Source organism: Furipterus horrens, unplaced genomic scaffold (genome assembly GCF_987537825.1).
Source record: "Furipterus horrens unplaced genomic scaffold, mFurHor1.1.pri manual_scaffold_1, whole genome shotgun sequence".
Taxonomy (NCBI): Eukaryota; Metazoa; Chordata; class Mammalia; order Chiroptera; family Furipteridae; genus Furipterus; species Furipterus horrens.
Genome location: NW_028327171.1, coordinates 61,116,033 through 61,137,814, shown reverse-complemented (window position 1 = coordinate 61,137,814; position 21,782 = coordinate 61,116,033). Strand labels below are relative to the sequence as shown.

General features: G+C 39.1%; 1 protein-coding gene across 1 annotated transcript in view; it reads left to right on the top strand.

Moving 5' to 3' along the window:
• WWTR1 (WW domain containing transcription regulator 1) overlaps nt 1–1,833 on the top strand; it is a 128,362-nt gene extending 126,529 nt beyond the window's left edge. Inside the window, exon 7 of the mRNA XM_090275749.1 lies at nt 1,057–1,833. Within this exon, the coding sequence (XP_090131875.1) occupies nt 1,057–1,241 (185 nt within the window). The 3' untranslated portion in view covers nt 1,242–1,833. The remainder of the gene's footprint in view (nt 1–1,056) is intronic.
• The last annotated feature ends 19,949 nt before the right edge of the window (nt 1,834–21,782 follow it).

Genomic DNA, 21,782 nt, shown 5'->3' with positions numbered 1-21,782 from the left:
AAGGTCACACAGCTAAAAAGGTCAGTCTACTGGCACAAAGGTCAGTACATTTTCTATTATAGTATTATTTATAAAGAACATGTATTCCTCATGTTATACCCCAGATGCTTAACCTTACTCTAGAAAAGCATTTTCTCAACTGTGTTCTGTAGACTGCATTTTCTCCTATAGTATTATTTATAAAGAATGTGTATTCCTCATGTTCTACCCCATATGCTTAACCTTTTAGAACAGCATTTTCTCAACTGTGTTCTGTAGACTCTAGTTCTAGCTGGATATGAATTTTGCCAAAATTGATTCAGTAGGTTTAAGAAATAGATTTCCAACCAAACAAGATAAAAAACAAACAAACAAACATACAAAAACAGATTTCTTTTTTTCACTGCAAGACTTCTCAGAACCTTCATATGCTCCATGCATTGTGACTCATATGCATTGTGAGAAAGGCAGGTAGTTGGGTGGGGGTGGGGTATATGTGTGTGTAGAGGGATGATAGAACTCACATCATAAAATGCTTTGAAATTGATCCCTAGAGCCATCAATGAAGACAGCCTTTTAATGACATGGTTAAAAGAAATGCCTCACTATTATCTCTGAACATAAAGAGGGAGGATAAGGGTGCAGAGAAGCTTGCAATTAAATCCTGATATTATAGCCCTATGACGAGGTAGTTATTACAGGCAGGGCCTGTCTACTCTTTCACAGAACAGTTCTTCCTGCTGCTGTCACAGATCATAGGTCAGACCCAAAGGGCCTTCACATGTGCCTTTCCTGTCTCCCTGGACTTCCCCATTCTGGACCACGTCTACCCAGAGCAGTTAAAGATTCACCCAGCATCTCTTTGTCTCCTAGGAATGAGCATCACCAACTCAATGTCAGTTGTGGTAGCTGAAATTTTGCCCCGAGATGGAATATTGTAGACCTGCAGCGATATAATCTTCTGTTTAAATGTAGGAACAGCACAAATGGAGATGAGAGTTATTTTAACACTTGGACTGTCCTTCTTTCCAGAGCTTAAAAAAGGAGTTAAAATGGTTTCCTTTTATTCTGCTACAGGAGAAAGCGCAGGACAGACACCCATGAACATCAATCCTCAGCAGACTCGTTTCCCTGATTTTCTGGACTGTCTTCCAGGAACCAATGTGGACCTCGGCACTTTGGAATCTGAAGATCTGATCCCCCTCTTCAATGATGTAGAGTCTGCTCTGAACAAAAGTGAGCCCTTTCTAACCTGGCTGTAATCAATACCATTGTAACTTGGGTGCAGCCATGACCTGACATTTCCTGGGCCTCTTGGAAGACGTGATGGAGCAGAGCAAGTCTGCAGGTGAACCTCTTTCTGCCTCCATGACTCATGCTCCCTCCTTTCCATTTGGCCAGTTTAATCATTGCCTGGATTTGATTGACAGTAACTTAAGTTAAACGTAAATAAATACTCTATTTTCATTTTCTGCAAGCCTGCATTCCTGTGGTGGGTTACGCAGAATTGCTTCTCTGTTTTTTTCTCTGCTGCCCCATGACTAAGCTTTATGGGTGTTGGTTGAAATTTCTACATCAATTGATTATAAACCATAAAAAGCTGACCACAGGCAGTGACTTCTGACAGGTGGCTTGGTCCAGGAAATGTACACAAAATTAGACCTGATTTACAGTTTTAAAAACTGTGTTGATGACTGTAGTACCAAATGCTTTAAATATTTAACCCAAGCTTTAAAAAAATCATCGTATGGATAGTAAAATTCTGCTGTATGGAAAACCATGTAGTTTTGAATCCATGCTGGTTTTGATGATTCTTATTACTCTGTATTTACAAAGGCACACACAGTAGTTTATCCTCCATTTTACGGTGTAGCACCTAGACAACTAGTCCTTCCAGCAGGAGAGTAGCGACAGTATTAGTCCCTATGCTACAGATCTTAGGAAAGAGACCAGTTTGGTATTAATTATGAACATTTATTAAACAAAACATTTTAAAATTGCAAGTTGGATTGTTTTTTAATTGCAGCTTAGAATTTGATGTTTATTTTATGATGCACTATAATTTTGTAGCTGATGACAAAGGGCAGCCAAATGTTTTTGATAAATCAGTGGCAACTGTATTTTTGTTTTTTGAAACTGTTCTGAAAACATCAGGAAAGCATAGCTTTCAACCTGATGGCCTCACACAGTAAGCTGTTGCTTTTTAAATTCTGAAGCCTTGTCAGTTTTGCTTTTAAGATTTCAAGTTTTAAAATAGTCTTATCTATGAAACTGTTTGAAGGATGAAGCAGATCTCTGACTGATGTTGAAAAATATGCCCTCTGCGAGTGTATGGTGGAGACATATGTTTCTGAATTCAGTAAAATTGATTCCTAAGTATATTACCCTAACCCTGTTTGCTACAGTTGGTATAAGAAGGCATGAAATATGTACTCAATACCTCTTATGTAACCAAAAATTATTTTTTACTAGCTTTTAAGGACTGAGAGAGAGCATCAGGTTCACCTGGCATGTACTCTGTCTGCATTGCCAATGAAGTCCTCAACAGTTTAATGTTTTCAGCTGACATTATTTATAATCTATGAATTTAATATCTTTTTAGAAAGACAATAATTTGGGTCTCTGGGAGGAACCTTTCAATTCCCAAGGGGGCTTATTTGTTCAGAATCTTAAATAAGATCCTTTTCAATCTATCAGAACTTAGACAGAATACAGTTTATCTTGTTGGAAAGAAGGCATGTGAAAAGGTCAGAGATGAAGTAGTAAAGGTTATGGAATATAATGGAAAGCATACCAGTTGTGAAGTGGAAATAGACCAGTTATAGTACCCCAAAAAACAAGACAAGCAGGAGGTGTAAGAAGTGCTCCAAAGAACAAAACAGCAATTTTCTACTACAACCTTTATACCAGAAGATTGTTGTAGAAGAAAAGAAGGCTTTGGTGCACTTTATGTGGCGGAGGCATGGCGGGGGTAGTGTATCCTGTCCATGTTGATGCTGAGCATTAGGAGGACAAGAGCATAAGCCTACTGTCGCTTCCAACACAATGAAGTGATTTCTTTTTCCTGAAGGACCCATGGTTTATGTTCCTCTGATTCCTTCTCTCTTTCCAAGTGCTCAAGAGAGATGGGGATGTCTGTGTTGCTACTAAATTGAAGGGAGCACTATTTCTTTTTCTCTTACGTTAGCAATAATTCCAAAAAGAGTTGAACATTCTAAGGAAAAAAAAAAGGGACCTAACAAAACTGAGCAGTGTTACTGTATTTTTTAAAAAAATATTTTTATAGACTCATTTTCAGGTTATTAAACATAAAAGAAACAGATACCCCTCTTTTTTTAAAAGCACTGAAAACATCAATGATTTGTATTATCAATTTTTAGAAGTAATTTCCTAGTAAGCTTGTGCCATTAGAAAACACTAGAAGTTTTTCTAGAGAAATTAGTTGAAACATTTATTAATGAACATAAATGTTTCCAGAATTAAATATGGACCCTGACTATGTGTTTACTAATAGATAAAGCCAGATATAATTTTTTGTTTGTTTTTAAGGTCATAAAATATGGCCTTTGTAAAAGAACACTAAATAGAGATCGATGTAAGAACAGCTTTTTAAAGGCTATTTCCAATTCTTATAAGTGTTAAAACCCCTGCAGAATCTTGATAAGGTGCTATTTATACTGTTGTTCTTATTAGAACAACTGCCAGGATATCTAGACAGTCCTATGTCAATCACTAAATTTTAGCATTTCATCCAATAGTTTTGCCATAGAAAAGGCATATTAAAATTGAAATTGAAAAATAATTTTGGAGATCTTTCTAGGGTTTTTTTTTTCTGATTAAACACATTTTTTTTTAAGTTAATACATTGTTAAAACCTATTTACAATTCTGTTAACTATAAGTAATCCTTAGTATTTCACCATAGTATTTAGGATGTGAAATGCCATCTCTTCCACTGATCATACAATATATGGGAAGCACGTCAAACAGAACAAAAGCGTTAGTGTGCTGGGGCCGTTCCCCAGCGGGGTAGAAAAGCTCTCTGCAGAAGAAGGTGATCTGGAGTGACGAGTTGTGTTCTCATGACATTAGGAAGTAATTTCTGAAAGTACAACTTTTATTTTTTAAAAAGCTGTCAGAAAGAAATTGTAGATTAATTTAATTGGGAAAATGGATGATTGACAGAGACCGTTTCCCTAACACACTACATCATTTATGTGCTAGTACTTTAACTTTAAAAAAAATTTTACTCCTACATTTTGTAATATGACATATATGTGTTTATTTTTAATTTAGAATGCTATGCATACAGAAGTATGCAGCCAAATCAATCAGATCAAACCATTCTACCTGGACTTCGGTACTGGTTTTTATTTCTCTGATTCTGTACAAGAAAAATAAATACAATTGAATTTCCACTTGGAGCCTTTGTCTTTTTATTGCATATATTCCTTTTACTGAGGGCTTTGGGTGGTACTGAAGACGGGCTTATGCAACCCTCCTGGCAGAGAATTAAAGAAAGAAAATTTTGTAGGCAAACATTGTTTTGGCTCAAATGCCTGTTCTTTAATATTCTAAATGTCCACAGAATTTTGGTTTCTACTTTATTTGAAGTGACCCAGTGGGATTTACTTTAAAAATCATACTGTCCTTCCAACACCCTCACAGATTTGACTGAGATATCAGAACTATAGAAATTTAGTTTTTCTTCTATTAACAGTAGGGTTTACCTTCTTGTTGTTAAAACTAAAAACAGTGCCTCATTCTTCTATGCATGCTTATTACAGTATATTTTATTGGCCTGTTGAGTCCCTTGAGTCTCATTGTCATGATACCTTTGTCACTGCACAGAAACACTAAGTGAGAGCACTCTTAGTAGAAGAATGTTTTAATCAGAAGCGTTCAGCTAAACAACAGAGAGAAAAGATGCTAGTGGAAACATCAACATTCCAGTGTCTAAGTCTTATGCATAATTTTAAAAACCATATTTCATCATCACTTGTAAGGTAACATGTGCTCATTGTTGAAAATGTTATAAACACAACATGTATAAAGGAAAAACTGAAAGTTATGTAACCCCCAATTCTCACATTAAAAAAAGAAAATGTACACTAGCTCTTTTTCTTCTAAGCTGGAATTTTTTTAGCAAATGGAAAGCAATTATATATGCTGTTTAGAAGCTTTCATTTTTTCTCTTTAACTGTAACAATGATGTTACTGATACTTATTGAGCAAATACTGTGTGCCAGGCACTATGCAAAACACTTGCTATAAATTACCATTTTTTTTCTGTTTCTGTTTATTTATACTTTTTTTAAAATCACTTAATTTTTCAGTTATAGTTGACATACAATATTATATTACTTTCAGGTGTACAACAGTGATTAGACATGATATAGCTTATTAACTCTTCATCCTATAAATCTGGCATGTATCTGACACCATAATTATTAGACTACTATTGACTATATTTCCTTTGCTGTACTTTTACATCACCATGACTAGTCTGTAACTACAAATATGTTCTTCTTAATATCTTCACCCTTTCTCTCATCTCCCCCACACCCCTCCCATCTGGCAACTATCAAAATGTTCTCTGTAGCTATCAGTTTGTTTCTGCTCTGCTTGTTCATTTATTTCGTTATTTAAATTCAGTTGTTGATAGATACATATTACCATTTTATTGTTTATTTTTTAGTCTTTATTTCTCCTTTTCTTAGAGAAGACCCTTTAACATTTCATGTAATACTAGTTTGGTGGTGTTGAACTCCTTTAGCTTTTTCTTGTCTGGGAAGCTCTTTATCTGTCCTTTGATTCTAAATGATAGCTTTGCTGGGTAAGTAATCTTGGTTGAAGGCTCTCCTTGCCTTTTGTCCTTTTGCATATTTGATGCCAATCCCTTATGCCCTGAAAAAATTTCTGATTGTCTCTTTGTCTCTAGCCTGTCATTTTCATTATGATGTATCTTGGAGTAGACCTCTTTGGGATCATCTTGTTTGGGGTTCTCTGCACTTTCTGGACTTGTATGTCTAATTCCTTCAGCAAGTTAGGGAAGTTTTTCTGTTATTTTTTCAAATAAGTGTTTAATTCCTTGCTCTTTCTCTTCTTCTTCCATCACCCCCATGATGTGCATGTTGGTATGCTTGAAGTTGTCCCAGAGGATCCTTACATTATTCTCATTTTGGGGAGGGATTCCTTTTTCTTTTGCTGTTCTGATTAGGTGTTTTCTGCTTCCTTATATTCCAAATTACTGATTTGATTCTCAGCTTCAGTACTCTGCTGTTGATTCCCTGTAAATTATTCTTAATTTTTATTAGTGTATCCTTCATATCTGGGTGGTTCTTTTTTATGGTTTCCATGTCCTTTTTTATGCTGTTGAAGTTCTAAGTTCACCTACTCTTCCCCTAAGTTCGTTGAGCATTCTTATTACCAGTGTTTTGAACTTTGGTAGTTTGCTTTGTCTCCATTTTGTTTAGTTCTTAAGTTTTGTTACGTTCTTTTGATTGGGACATGTTTCTTTGTTTCTGCATTTTGGCTGCTCCTCTGTGTTTGTTTCTATGCATTAGGTAGAGCTACTACATCTCCTGGGCTCCGTAGAGTGGCCTAATGTAGTAGGTGTACTGTAGGGTCTAGTGGCACAGCCACTCCATTCAACCAACCTGGGCACTCCAGGTATGCCCACCTCCCTCTGCCTTGTGTGGGCTGTGTACACCCTCCTGTTGTAGTTGAGCCTTGATTGCTGTTGGAACTTCAATGGGAGGGATTTACCTTCAGCCAATCAGCTGCAAGGACTGGCTATGACCATTGCTCTGCAGGGGATCACCCCATGGACCAGGACTTACTTCAGCAGGACTCTGGTGGTGCCCAATGAGTCCATTGCTTGAGTGTGTCACTTGTGGAGGTGGTTGGGTGGTGTTGCTTTGACAGGATCTGAAGTTGTCTACTGGGTCTGCTGGCTCTGGGACCTCCCTAGAAGTATAGACCCAGGTCAGCTGCCCCTGTGTTCTGCCTGGGGCCACCCAGAATGAGCTACATAGCTCATTCAGATGGCTGCTACTTGTGCTGGTCTCAAAGGTGCCCAGGAGAGGCCAGCTGCCAATAGTGCTGGGGTATGAGGGGGTGGAACACCAAGGTCAGATGCTACTTGTTGAGGAATTTTAGGTAAAGTCTGAAGCATGAGTCAAGACAGGTCATTCATATAGAAAAGCTACTGGAAACAACTTGGGTGCACCTGCAAGTAGGGTGGGGCAGGGTCTCAGGGAATCACCAGGGTGAACTTAACAGTGCAAGCCAGGTGGAGACTTATATTGCACCTAATTGTTGGCTCTGCGAGGGGAAGGCTCAGAAAAGGAACAACGTCTGTACTTTGCCAACAATTCCGTCTGGGAGAAAGCTGTCCCTCTGGCTCTTGACCTGAAGCCAGGCAACTCAGTTTCTTCCAGTATATCCCTGGTTTCTTTTGAGCTGCTGCCCTAGTGCTAGAGCTCAAAATGAGTCTGGTTACATTTGTGTGCAGGCCCTTTAAGAGGAACTGCTTGGGACTGCAGTAGCCCTTCATCTCACTTGACCACAATTTCTGTAGGTTTTCACAGCCATAACTTATAGTCAAGACAGGTCATTCATATAGAAACACTTCTGGAAACAACTGGGCTTTTCTTCAGAAGCTGGTGGGACATAGGACTTGACTTGGGAATGATGAACCCAAGCAGCAATGCCAGCAACCTTTACAGCCATTGGGGTAGTGAGAATAACAGTATGAGGACCTTCCCATAGTGGCCCTAGGGGTTTTCTTTTCCAGACCTGAACTCTTTCAGGCACTGGAACATTGGGCTGGTGGGCCTGGTGTGGGACCCCCCCCCCCTCAGGGGGTCCTCTGAAGCTGAAATTTCTCTCCTGATTTTTAACCACTGTATGTGGGTGTGGGACCAGCCCATTCACATCTCCACCCTTTCTACCAGTCTCGATGTGGCTTCTTTTTTATATCCTTAGTTGTAGGACTTCTGTTCAGCTAGATTTCAGGTGGTTCTGTAGTTTAGTTGTAATTTTGATTTGGTTTGTGGGAGGATGGGAGTGCTGTGTTTACCTACACTACCATCTTGACCAGCCACATAATTTTTTTAAAAGATTTTATTTATTTATTTATTAGAGAGAGGGGAAGGAAGGGAGAGCACAAAAAAGAGAAATATCAAAGTGCAAGGGAAACATTGATCAGTTGCCTGTCACATGCCCCTAACCAGAGACCTGGCCCGCAATCCAGGCATGTGTTCTGACCTGGAATCCAACCGGCAACCTTTCAGTTTGCCAGATGACGCTCAACCCACTTAGCCACACCGGTCAGGGCAGGCCCCTAATTATTGTTAAGATTAAAAAGTTTTACTACAAACACGCTGTTTCAAAAAAATAGTCACATTTGATTTGTGTAAACACTTAACATTTTTTTGTTTTGTTTTTCTCCAGCTTACACTTTCCACAGAATATTCAAGAAAATATGTGGAATATGTAAATAAAGTTCAAAATTTGAATGAGAAATATATTTTCTATTCTAGCAATAATATATAATGCAAATGAGGTTTTTTTTAGATTTATTGAGATATTGACATATAACATCATATTAATTTAAGGTTTACAATGTAGTGACTTTATATATGTATATATTGCAAAATGATTACCACAATAAAGTTAGTTAATAACGCATCATTTACATAGTTGCAATTTTCTTTTTTGTGTGTGTGTGTGTATGGTGAAAACTTGGGTTGAACTCTTAAATCTTTGTAAATATGATAGGTAAAAATACCTTCCTGTTATAGTTTGTATTTCTTGGATTAATAGTAAAACTGAATGACCTTTTTATAATACTATTGTCTATAATGCATGATGTCAGTTTTCCACCTTCCATTCCTCTTCACTGTTTTTGTGCCCCACACTTCCTACCTTGGTATATTTTTGCTTGCAACAGCTAACTTCTGTGGCTCTTTTTGGTTTGGAGGGCGGCTCTTAATCCACTGAGCTACAACAGGCCAGGCCCTCCTATGGCTCTTTTTAAAAGGCATGCTAGAGTCATTTGCCCCCTACATGTGTGAAGAGCTAGAAATTCCTAAGAATTTACATCCTACATGACCTTTGGCCAATGACAGGTGGGCGTGTAGCATTCCAGAGTCCTATGGTATATCCAGCAGAGACCACCTTCTTCCGGACTTTGCCTAAGAGCACTCCCATACTTTGTTTCCTTCCTTCTGTCCTGCTTTACACACTCTCTTACCAGTTTCCCCTATATATATCCACTACCTTGTAAACAATTCTTAAATAATGCTTCTTTAAAAATCATTTGTATGTGAATACTTGCATGAAGATGTACTTCTGAGAATCAGACCGAAGATAGTACCTAGAATACAAAACAAACTAAGGTAAATTAATAAGGAAAACAAACAGTCTGGTAGAAATATAAGCCAAGAATATGAACTGAAAATTTATAGGACAGGAAATTGGATGGCAAATAATTTGCCAATTTCCTTACTAATCAGGAAAATGGAAACTAGATAATAATGACATACCAACTTACTTTTATCAAACTACTATCAGAAAGACTAGCACAGTGTTGCTACGATGTGGAGAAACAGATACACAACACACTGTTGGTGGCAGTGGAAGTTGATACAGGCACTCTGTAACCTTTGTGAAACTAGCAACTTGCTGTGTTTTGTTGACCACTGTATCCCCAGTCCCAAGGGCGATGCCCAGAATATAATGGATGCCCAGTAAATACTTGAGTGAATTAATATGTTTGCACACTGTATTCTCCAAGGAAGTGAGTAGTTTCAGAGGGAACACACACAGAAAGGGGGTTTCAAAATAGGAAAGGAGGAACTTTCTAGACAATTTAGTGGATTAAACAAGTCTGTCACAAATCAGTGGGCATTATAGCCAACCATGTTTATCTAGTTGATTAATCTAGCCGATAATTAAATCTGTCACAGGCTTTGCACTGAATTAGTTCTGAGCTGGGATTTGTATGTTTATAGTGTATTCAAGATTTTTTTTTTGATGGTTGCCACATGGGAGGGATGTGGAGGAATTGGCAAAGAGGTGAGGGGATTAAAAAATACAAATAGTCACAGAATAGCCATTTGGAGGTAAAGTTCAGTATAGAAAATGGAGTAGCCAAAAAACTTATATGCATGACCCATGGACATGAACAATGATGTGGGATTGCCTGAAGGGGTGGGGGTGTGCTGGGTGGAGGGGGGAATGGGAGAAAAACCAGGGAAACTAGTAGCATAATAAATAAAATTAATTTAAAAATATTTTTTAGGATTAAAATTATTGGAAATTCATATGTTGCCATTTATGATTAAAAATTGCAACCACTATATTTTAGGTTTTTCCTAGAGGCATGGTTTATTTTTAAAAATTATTATTAAATATTGTGTGGACATTATAGCACATATGATGATATTATAAGTATTAGGTTAAAATCTGGAGAAGCTACAACATATGCCTTGCTGCCCAGCATAGATAAGTATATGTAGTATATTAAAATGAATATAGAATAAACATCAGACACATTATGTCCTGTTAGGATGACTTTTTGGAAGAGTTTCTGAAATGAGAGGGGTCTATAAATTCTGACCCTAAAACAGAATGGATTTATTCCAAGAATGCCCTAGAAGATTTGGTACATTGAGATTCTTAAAAAAGAGCTCCTTAGAACTTTCTCTGGAATGCTCCCAAATTTTAACATCATCACAGTTAACAAATACATTATAGTTTTTCATGGTCTCTGAAGGATTTGAGAAAGTGATCAAAGCTTTGGATGTTGTTCAGTCAATGCTCACACATACATTTACATGAATTCCAGATGGCTCATAAACTCGCTAAAGCCCTTCTAGTGACCTTAGGTTCTGCAACTCGTTCCCACAGCTATCCTTTGAAATAGGTCCCTTGTAACTTAAAAACGTGACTTGATAGAACATTGAATTGGAGTTAGCAGAGAGGTATAAGTTGTGTTTAGAAACATTAATTTGTAAAGGTCACAGGCAGAGTTTACCATAGAATTTTATATGTCTTAAATGGATTATTCTGCTTATAAGTCATTAGATCATACTATTAATTGATCAATATGACACATGTTTCATATGTTTGCGGTTTGAGGACCAAAAGTAGGGTGACCAATTGTTCTGGTTTGCCTGGGAGAGAAGGGTTTCCTATTAGGGGAACTTGAAGTGTTAAAATTGGGAAAGTCTAAGCAAATTGGGAAGAGTTGAGAAGTGTGCATCATGTACTCCTTGGCAGGACTGGCTACATAATTTGTGGGACCCAGTACAAAATGAAAATATGGGCCCCTTGCTTAGATTTTTTTAAGAATTGCAAGATGGCGGCACTAAAACATTAAGGCAAGTGTAGGGCTCTTCTGGGTAGGGATCCTGTGCAGTTACAAAGGAAACATGACCATGAAGGCAGTCCTGCCCATTGCAATCCTGCAAATCAAAGGATTTTATGAGTGGATGCCATTGCAAGAAAAGGAAAGAAGAGGCTGACATAAGGGCTTCCTAGTAAAATTATAAGAATTAAGCCAAGAAATTATTAACATTTTCCTAATATGCTTTCCACCAAATAATACAGTAGCCAGCTGTGTTTCCAATAATAGGAGAGAGTTTGGTGAATCTGAAGCCCCTGGTCCTAAGAGAGACTTGGTTTTTTCCAAGGATGACAAAAAATGTAAAATTCTTTTAGGACCTTCTAAATATTTCCCAACAGTCTCAAAGGTATTAACATCAACAGCAAGCAAATATATATTGATCACATTCATTCGTTCACCACTCTGTACTTGTGAGGCAGAGGTGCCTCACACACCCTAGGCTCGGTTGGAAGTTGCTCTGTGCAGCAGAGTTTTCATGACCACGGCAGAACAAATATTCACCCAGGACACTTTATTATGTCCAATGAGCAGACTTTTACCCAGGACATTTTATTATGTCTGGGGGAAGGAAGGTGACTGCTCTCTTTAGTGGAAACAGCGATTAGACCTTCTTCCCTCATGCCTTTTATTGAGGAGAAGACACACAAGAGACACAAGGTCAAGATTCATGAGTCATCAATAGCTTGGAGGCGTTAGGATTACAGTCGATAGTAACAGATTACATGTACTAGTACAGAGGGTACAGTGACCAGTCTGTGTCAGGGTCTATCAAGCATCTTGACGCCACACTGGCAGAAGGTGCAAGGTTTCATACATTCCTTGCTAGAGATTGTTTATGTTATATTATAGATAAAGAAAGCAGAGCAAGTTCTAAAGCATAATAAGCATTCTTTAAATCTAATTCCCGCGGAAACCCTCTGAGTGGCTTTCAGTTATGTTTCACATGCAGCCTTATATTGAGACTTAAAGACAAGCACAGCTGGAATGCTGGCAGCAGTCATGCTCAGGCTGGGGCTACCATTCCCTAAACCATGAGGAGCAGTTCCCCACATACTTGCTGAGCCCATGACATGTTGAAGGCACTGAATAGACATTGAAAATACAAGGATGAAGAAAACTCAATCTTTTTTGAGCTTACAGTTTAATCAGGGCCATATATTATGGAACAAAGAGTAATGGAAGCTCAAAGCAGGAAAGGAAGAAGAGGAGTGAAGAGCCCTAAGCAGGCCATGGTATCTGAGGTAGGCCCTTTAGTTGGGTGGTGAAGAACTCCTAGCTTCAAGGACTTGCCCAGGCATTTCAGGTAAAGAAAAGATCATGTATAAAAGCACAGGATTTTGGCAGAAGAGAGGTTAGAAGGTCCATGGCCCTGGAGGGAGAGTGTGTGGGGACAGTGAGGCAGAGGTTAGACCTAGTAAGGTAGAAGGAGACGAATCCTTGAAGGGACTCATGCACTTTGCTGCAGAGTTGGAGTTTATCCTACATAGTGGAAGCCACAAAAGGATTTCCAATAGCAGAGTGAATTCAGGCAAATAGACAGAAAAGTGGAGATGGATCAAACTGGAGAGACATTAGTGGCCCTCTCCAAGTACAATGGTCTATTTGGTGTCATGAGTACAGGAAGAAATTGAAATCTTGGCCTCTGCTTCCAAGATGAAAATATACTATTATTTGTTTAGTACCAAGTGGATGCTAATGTAGTTCCAGAGAGAAGGAGATCATTAGGGGCTGGGTGGTGAGTTAAGATGGGGGCGCAGGCAGAGCATCCTAGGCAAAGGGAATCGTTGAACAAAGTCCTGGGAGCGAGAATGAAAGGGCAACAATGTATAATGACAACCTATTGCATTCTGGGAACTAGGCTGCATTAGTCCATCTGTGTGTGTGTGTGTGTGTTGGAATAGCATTACACGTTTAGAGTTATTTAGACAGAATTAACATCTTTATAATATCGGTTTTTAATTCTATTTAATCTGGTTTCTTAACATCCTGAAGATATGAGAGTTGAAGATGGGTATACACAAACCAACCAAACAAACAAAACCCCTCAAAACCTCAGTGTTGAAAGTCAGGCACTAATGCCAGTTCTATCAGAAATGACAGGTAGTATTTATAGTCTCTAAAATTCACATAACCCTTCTGTGTCTTACTTCTTATTCTCCCTATTTATAAAACACTCACTTTGTCCCATTTTATGATTTTCCCTAGTGTTTGGATGGATTTTATACATTCAGAAGATTGATGGATTTGTGTCATGTGCTCTAACATGCACTCACTCTGTTGTAGCATCTTTGAGAGCCTGATAATTATGACAAGGGGGAGAGTACAATGAGAGAATGGTGAAGATTTAGAGAGGTGACTTATGTAAAACACCTAGTAATTCAACTCACAGGTGGTCGATGAATGTTCATAGTTTTCCTTGTGGTGAGCTTTTTCCCCTTTTCCTGGTCACATTTTCCTCCACAGCAGTTAACACTAGCTAAGAGTAAGAGGTAATCCCCTTCTTCATTGTCTCGCCCCATTAGTCTGTTAGCGTTGTAAAAGTAGGAATTTTTGTTTCGTATTAGCACCTTGAATAATGTCTAGTACACTGTCCCAAATCGTTTCAAAATATTTGTTGAATGAATGAATATGTTTGTGAGCCTATTGTCTTACACTACAACTATCCCTCTGGATGACACCGCCTCTGATTGACTTGTTTGTTCATCCTTCCATGTCCTGAATTAACGGAGCATTTGGAAAACGTTGCTTAAAGTAGAGGCAGTAGGGAAAAATGGGGTTTTTCAAGAGGGTGGCCAAACCTGCCCCTGAGAAGTTATCTCTTGAGTGGCCTGCTGGGAGGGGTGGTCACTAGAGGGCAGCAGTTGGCTTTGCCTTGGTGTGATGAGCAGAGCCCCACTAGGGGGAGGAGCAGGGTGCCTTGGGAAAAGGGTGGGGTCTCACGGGAAGGGGAAGTAGAAAGACGTGCAGAGTACTCATGTTTTCCCTTCTTTGCGCTTGCCTTTATAGCCAGGGAGATCTGTGGCTTTTATGTGAGAATGAAGTTATTTTTAAGTATTAAGAATAATAATATATCTTCTGAGTGAGGTTCCTAGTGGAGTCAATAGATCGCTTCTCAGAATATCCTAAGATGTCACTGTAAAATGTGAATTTCTCTGACTTCTGAATCTGAACGAGGTCAAAGGTTTGGAATCTGCATTTATTTAGCAAGCTTCCAGGTGGTTCTGTTGATCCTCAAGATTGAAGACCACCATACCTGATGGGCAGTCTCCCAACTTTTATCACGGAGCCCTGACTTAAGTATGTTTGCTTTTTTATTTATTTATAAATTATAGACATGGATGACTGTTCTAATGTTTTGTTTATATTATAAAGCATTCACAAAATGAAAATTTTTAAAGGATGAAAAACCGTGTACATTAAAGTTTCTATTTGAACTTCCCACACCCATATTTTAGATGAGAAGTTGAGGATCATTCATGCTGATGAGATGTTATCTAACTGCTCCTCAGGGTGATTGTGACATTACAACTTTCATTTCAAGTTTATGGCTTCAACATTGATGGGCAGGCAGCAGTATGATTATCTGTAGAGGTTTTATTTTTGCTTCATAGTGTTATTGGGAATTCTCTCTCTGTGTCTGTGTCTCTCTTTCTTTCCCCCCACCCTTCATCTTTATCTCTGTTTCCCCCCTGGAAATTCACATTTGGTATTCGGGCAAGTTGTCATGTTTACCCTCTTCCTTAACCTGTGCCCTGCATGGACTGGTTAGTGTGTTGGCAGGTACACACACACACACCCCTGGGACTGCTTCAAAACTGAACAATTGCAAAATCATCTGCTATGAATCCCTGCCTTTTAAAAAGTTTTAAATTCATGATTAGGTTCTAAATCTGGCTCTTAATCCCTGGGATCATGGGTCTTTTTGAGAATCTAATGCAATCTATAAACTTTCTCTCCAGGGCAGGGAAAAAAAAAAAAACCTCATCTGACCATTTATACCATTTCAGAGGGTGTGGAAACTTCTGCAGTTTTCAAAGTGTGAACTCTGAGCCAGCAGTATCAACATATCCAGGAAACTTACTAGAAATGCCTCACCCCCAAGCTTATTGAATCAGAAACTTTGGGGTGGGAAAAAGTCTTCCAAGTGTTTTTGATGAATATTCAAATTTGGGAACACTCCAGAGCAGTGATTCTCAAACCTGCCTCCTCGTTCCTTATTAGAATCACATGGTGAGTTACAAGGACAACAAGGACTGATGACTGGACATAAGGAATTCACTATCTCTGGAGGTGGGGTCTGGGTATTGGGGTTTTTAAAAGCTCTCCAAAGGAGCTAAGTTATGTGGACCCAACTTTTAAAAACCTAGGTTATTTCTGGCAGTTCCCAAGCCCGAGCATGGTAGCCTTAGAGAGGACATAGCAACAGCTCGACTCATGGTTTCCGTCTACAGACAAGGCAAGCAAGGCCACAAGACGAGATTTTTGACCAAAACACAGGTACTATTGTCTCAGCGAGCATCCAGTTCTCCCTTCCCCAGTCTAGTCCATACTGAAATAGTGAACCCAAAGCACTGCTGAAGAAGACACGCGTTTGTAAGTGTAGCTGAAATCATGGCATTTTCAGCTGCAGACCACAACATCAGCTCCCAGTGCCTGCAGTGCCTGCTCGTCTTTTCTTAGAACTCAGTTCACTGAGTTTCTTGAGAATGAATGAGTAGATATTTGAAGAGTCTGTTGATGTTGAGGTCTGTATGCCTGTATCACACTGAGAATTCTGTGGTTGACCCTGTGACTGAAAGAGCTGCTGGTCTGCTCAGTACTGAGAGGGACTCCGCTGTACTGCGGCAGAGGCACAGTTTTTGGGGGACAGGGCAGGAGAGTCTGGTGGCGTTGGGGGAAGCTCTGGAGCCGGATGTCCTGTGTTTAACGCCACCCCTGCAACTGAGTTGCTCTGTGCCCTTGGGTTTCTTGTTGAACCTCTTTGTGCCTCAGTCTCCTCACTTCTCGTATTAGGTCATAATACCAGCGCAATTACCGCTGAGGGTTGTGGTGCTGAGTGGGGCTGACACGTGTGAAGAATGGTGTCTACATCTGCCTTTTCTTTTCTTCTTTTTAAACCCTGATCATTCTAGAATTGTTATCCTGCACCTTGGCTTCTTCCACACAGAGAGAATAAAATTAGTAAATAGAAGTAAGTGGGGATGGTGGGCACACAACGCAATATACAGATGATGTACTGTAGAATTGTACACTTGAAATCTATTTAATTTTTAACCAATGTTACCCCAATAAATTTAGTTAAAAAATAAAAAGAAATACCTGGGAAATAAAAAGCACAGAAGTGACTGCCATGTTATGACAGTGACCAATCAGGGGGGCTGAGCATGGTTGTATTTATATAGGTAATCTGAAAGATGATATAAAAATACCAATTTTGATTATAATATTTTAATTGATAGTTTGCACAAATTCAGGTTAGTATGAATTAATGGACAGCTTTAATGATAACATTTTTAAAAAGAACAAAATTTTAGTGTTTTCATTCTACACAAGAGCCTTAAGAAAGCATCTTTTCCTAGCTGCTTTTAGGAAACTCAGTGAGGCCTCTTAGCACAGTGGCTGAGAGTGGACTCACACCCTCAAATACTCAACTGTTTGTGTTTGGATCCGGATTTCCCATTGCTGTTTATGGGGCCCTGGAAGGCTATGAATTTCTTCTAAGTCTCACCTTACTCTTACACAAAATGGGCTAATCATAGTTTCTTTGTCAGAGGGTTGTGTCAACTACAAGCAAACCCAGACTTAGCTAAGGAGAAAATTTATTCAAAAGGACAATTGCAACAGGAGAATCTCCAATCTCAGGAATTTGAAGGTGCCTCAAACATGAACAGAAAAGGCTTTTTTTTCTCGGGAGAGGTAAGCAGACCTTGGCAACAACGGGAAGCTGGGCAAGCAAGGGGGCATGATGGCTGGGGTCTGACAGGAAAGGCCTCTCACTGTGGTCAGTCCAGTCCCAGGAAGCTGATAAAGGGACACCTGAGTGCTGGGGGCCAAGCAGAGGGACCGGTGGGGAGGGGAGAAACTTCACAAAAGTCAAGATAAGGCAGAGGGTAAGAAATGGGCAAAGGGGAACACTTGGTCAGTTGTTCTGAGGAGAAAGTGAAGGTATCCACACTATAACTTACCAACATTTCTGTATAAAATGCTGTTGTTGTTTTTTTAAATTACAAATACTTGATTGTCAGTGGTTGCTCAAAGTGACTGGTTTTTAGCATTCCCTGGTGAGCTTGTAAAACTAAGTAACAGACAGACTTCCATGCCTCATGCTTCAATTTTCAGTTGCAGTAAGTCTATGTTGGGGCTCAGGAATCACAGTTTTAGAACATTTCCTGGGTGATTCTGATGTCAGCCATGTTTAGGAACCAGTGGTCTTAATGCTTACATGACTGCCTTTCTTCCTTCTTCCTGTTATGTGCCAGGTTTGATCCGTGATCTCAGAGTTCTTGTAGTAAGGACAAAATCAAAAGACATATAACTTCCTGTCTTCAGTGGCTGTCCCCCAGCGGCCAGCACATGGTGGTGATTGGTAATTGCCTTATTAATGGCCATGAGGGACCTAGCTGTCAGTGTGCCTAACTTACATAGTGTGGCCCATCAGCTTGGCAGGTGCAGAGGTGAGACTCGCTGGCTTGGAACTCCCTCTGGGGTTCTCCTTATTGTACATGAGTCATGTTGCCAATCCCACAGGCCTCTTTGTTTCACCCTTGGGGATGTCAACCTTTCCTGGATGGTTGATTGCCTTTCTTCTTTCTTTTTTTAAATAATTTTATTTATTTATTTGTTTATTTATTTATTTTATTTTTGGAGAGAGGGGACAGGAGAAAGAGAGGGAGAGAAACATCACTGTGTGGTTGCCTCTCACTCGCGCCCCCAATTGGGGATCTGACATGCAACCTAGTTATGTGCCCTGATTGGGAATGGAACCAGCGACACTTGGCTCGCAGGCCGATGCTCAATCCACTGAGCCACAGCAGCCAGGGTGTTGATTGCCTTTCAACAGTCCTTTTTTATTTTTATTTTTATTTTTTTATTTTTTTGGTTTTTCAATTACAGTTGTCCCCTTTTCCCGTAATTTCTCTCCCCTACCCAACCCACCCCCTCTCCCGCAATCATATTCCTCCCCGTTGTCCATGTCCATGAGTCATTTATACGGGTTCTTTGACTAAACCCTTCCCTTACTTATCCCCCTTCTCTTCCTTTCCCCTCCCCCCTATTGACTGCTATTCTGCTCTTTGTTCTATTTAGTTCCTTTGTTTGTGTTGTTCTTTAATTTCCTGTATTAGGTGATATCATATGGTATTTTTCTTTCTTTGCCTGGCTTATTTCACTAAGCATAATTCTCTCTAGTTCCATCCATGTTGTTGCAAATGGCAGGAGTTCCTTCTTTCTTTCTGCTACATAGTATTCCATTGTGTAAATGTACCACAGTTTTTTGATCCACTCATCTACAGATGGGCACTTAGGTTGTTTCCAGCACTTAGCTATTGTAAACAGGGCTGCTATGAACATAGGGGTGCATAAGTTCTTTTGAATTGGTGTTTCAGGATTCTTCAGGTATAATCCTAGTAGTGGAGTTGCTGGTTCAAAAGGCAGTTCCATTTTTAATCTTTTGAGGTAATTCCTCAACAGTCCTTTTGCAGATGGAGAAATGGAGATGGAGAAAGTAACTTCCCAGGATTCCCAAACTGGTATGTGGTGCAGTTGGAGTATGAACTTCTTTCAGCACAATGGATTTAACTCTGTATTAGTGCTTGACTCATAAAATCAAAGTTAATGTTATAATTTGACACATAGAATTAATTTAATCCTTGGGCCATAGGCCCAAGTCAACTTTTTAAAAATGTTGGTTTTTGTTTCGTCAAAAGAAGCATTGATAGAGAGGTGAAAAGAGGGTGCTATTCATTCACTATTTTGTCCTTCCTCTGTAAACACACACCATCTTTATTATATTACCAGTGAATTATAACTTTAATTTAATATTTATAAGGAAACCCTTGCTAATGATGGTAGGCACAAAAGACTAGTTACAAGTAATACAAACAGGTTAGCCAAAAGAAACCAAATGAAAATTATTTATGATACATCAGTCACTCTTTCCCCCATAAATCTGGAAAACAAATAATGGTCTTAGTTTCTCATTTTTAATGTGCTTCCTTTCTCTGAATTATGTAAGACTTCCAAAGAACTAAACACCTGTATATACAAAGAAGCAGGTGGCAGAATGTGTGATTTTATACATTTTCACTTTAGAAGAAAAAATGTTGTAAATTTACTTTGAATCTGCTCATCAATTCCAAAAGGAAGTCAATTTGAAAGATTTAAAAATATAACTTAAGTGGCCAAACTATTTCTCATTTGAACCTAACATAAAACTCCACGTTGAGCTAAGCTGGTTCGAAAGGAGAAGGAATAACTGTGCTCTCCCTAAGCTTTGACAGTTCGGGCACAGATAGAAACTGACAACCCCAAGGAGAGAAGATTAAGTTTAATGTATCGTCCTATATGCCATTGAATTAGAGAAGGTCATCGGAGAGGTTTAAAGTCGTCCATATCCCTAAAAGGTAAAAATATTAATTATAATATTCTTCTTTTTTTTCTTGCTTCCCTTTTTCCTTCTTCCCTCCCCATGACCCCTGTTATACTGATTACTACCACCACTTACTGGTTACTTGTATTAAACCCCCAGTGACTTTTTTTCCACATTTAACTCTTTCTTTCATCTGGATCATAAATTTCATCAAAATACAGGTTTTGCATTGGTGAGTTCTGTTCTTTTCCAGAGAAAAGAAAATACCTTGAAGCATGTTCCATACTATTACCTGGAGACTTTAACCTGCTGTGCAGCTCTAGTTAGGAAATGGTAAGAACATTTCAGGCCAGACAGTGATGTATTAACTGCTGACAATATGTGCATATGACAAATGCCCACTCCCTGGGGATTTTCACATAACATTATTATAAATGTCTATATGACATGCAGTCCTTTGCCTGCAGGACTATGGTCAACTGGGTGTGAGACTAAAATTTTTGCTTAGCTTCAGCCTGGGTTTGTTAACATGCACAGAGAGCAAAATTTCTAGGTCCCAGCAACCCAAAGTCAGTTTCCCTGTGTTGACAGAAGGGGCTGCCTGGACTGTTCAGGCTGGCTCTGGTTTCCTGTAGCTGCCACCCTCTGGACCATGTCATCGCACTAGCACTGCAGGCCAGCCCTGGCTTCCTCACCCTGAGAAGTAAAGACAAGGACCTCAGCTTACCTCAGAGCAGCCACAACACAGGGTCCCCAGGAGGCCATTGACCACCTGGATGGCACAGAGAAGCATCTGGATCACTGCTATGACCAGCAGGATGGAGAAGAGGGTCAGATTTCAGGAAATCACGTTCTCAGGCTCCCTGCACTTGCTCCATAAGGATTTGTCAATGAGGTAATACCTGTCGGGAGCAAAGGAGACATCTATAAAATGTAGACAATACCCTAGACTACAAAGTCACCATAATAATTTATTTTTTGCAGTACTTCCCATCCAAAACCTAAGTTTAATAAGAAATATATCCCATGATATCACTACTTTAAAAAACAATGCCTAACATTTTTATTGACTATATACTATATGTTAGTCTCTGTTCTACACAGTTTACACAAATGCAGTCATTTACTTCTCATAGAAAACTCATGGCTGTTTTCTTCCTTTTCACAAGTAAAGACATTGAAGCACAGAGAGGTTAAGTGACTTTCCCATAGGTCACACAGCTATGACACAACACAGTGATTTTTGTGAGTTGACCAAGAGAATGGGTAAACTCAGTATCTATTAGGGAGCCAGGAAAATGAAGATACTCCAGGAGCAGATTCTCATAAATGTTCCTGGGTTTTATTCTGCCTATTGTCATTTGGGAACACTTGAACTTTGACAAAATTCTATCACATCTAGTGGTCATTGGCAGCCATGTAGAGTACCATCATATTATGTACTTAAAGGGAAAAGCTTGTTTTTTAAAAAAGACCTCTAGCCAAATCTTGAATTTGAATCAACTGTATTTTTGTTAATGTGGGAATTCCAGATGCAAAAAAAAAAAAAAAAAAAATTAAAAGCACTAAATAATCTGCTGCCTTAATATACAGTTCACAAAAACTTTGAAATAGGAGCAGTGCAATATATTTATGAATCCTGTATATTAGGAGTCCACTGCATGTAAAAGGCGCCATGCTGTGAAGGAGAAATGTGCTATGCTGTCTTCAACAAAAGGCACAGGAAAGTGGGTCAGTCTTTCGGGTTATTGTTATTTCTTCTCACATTCTTTTAAATTTTATTTTATTCATTATGCTGTTA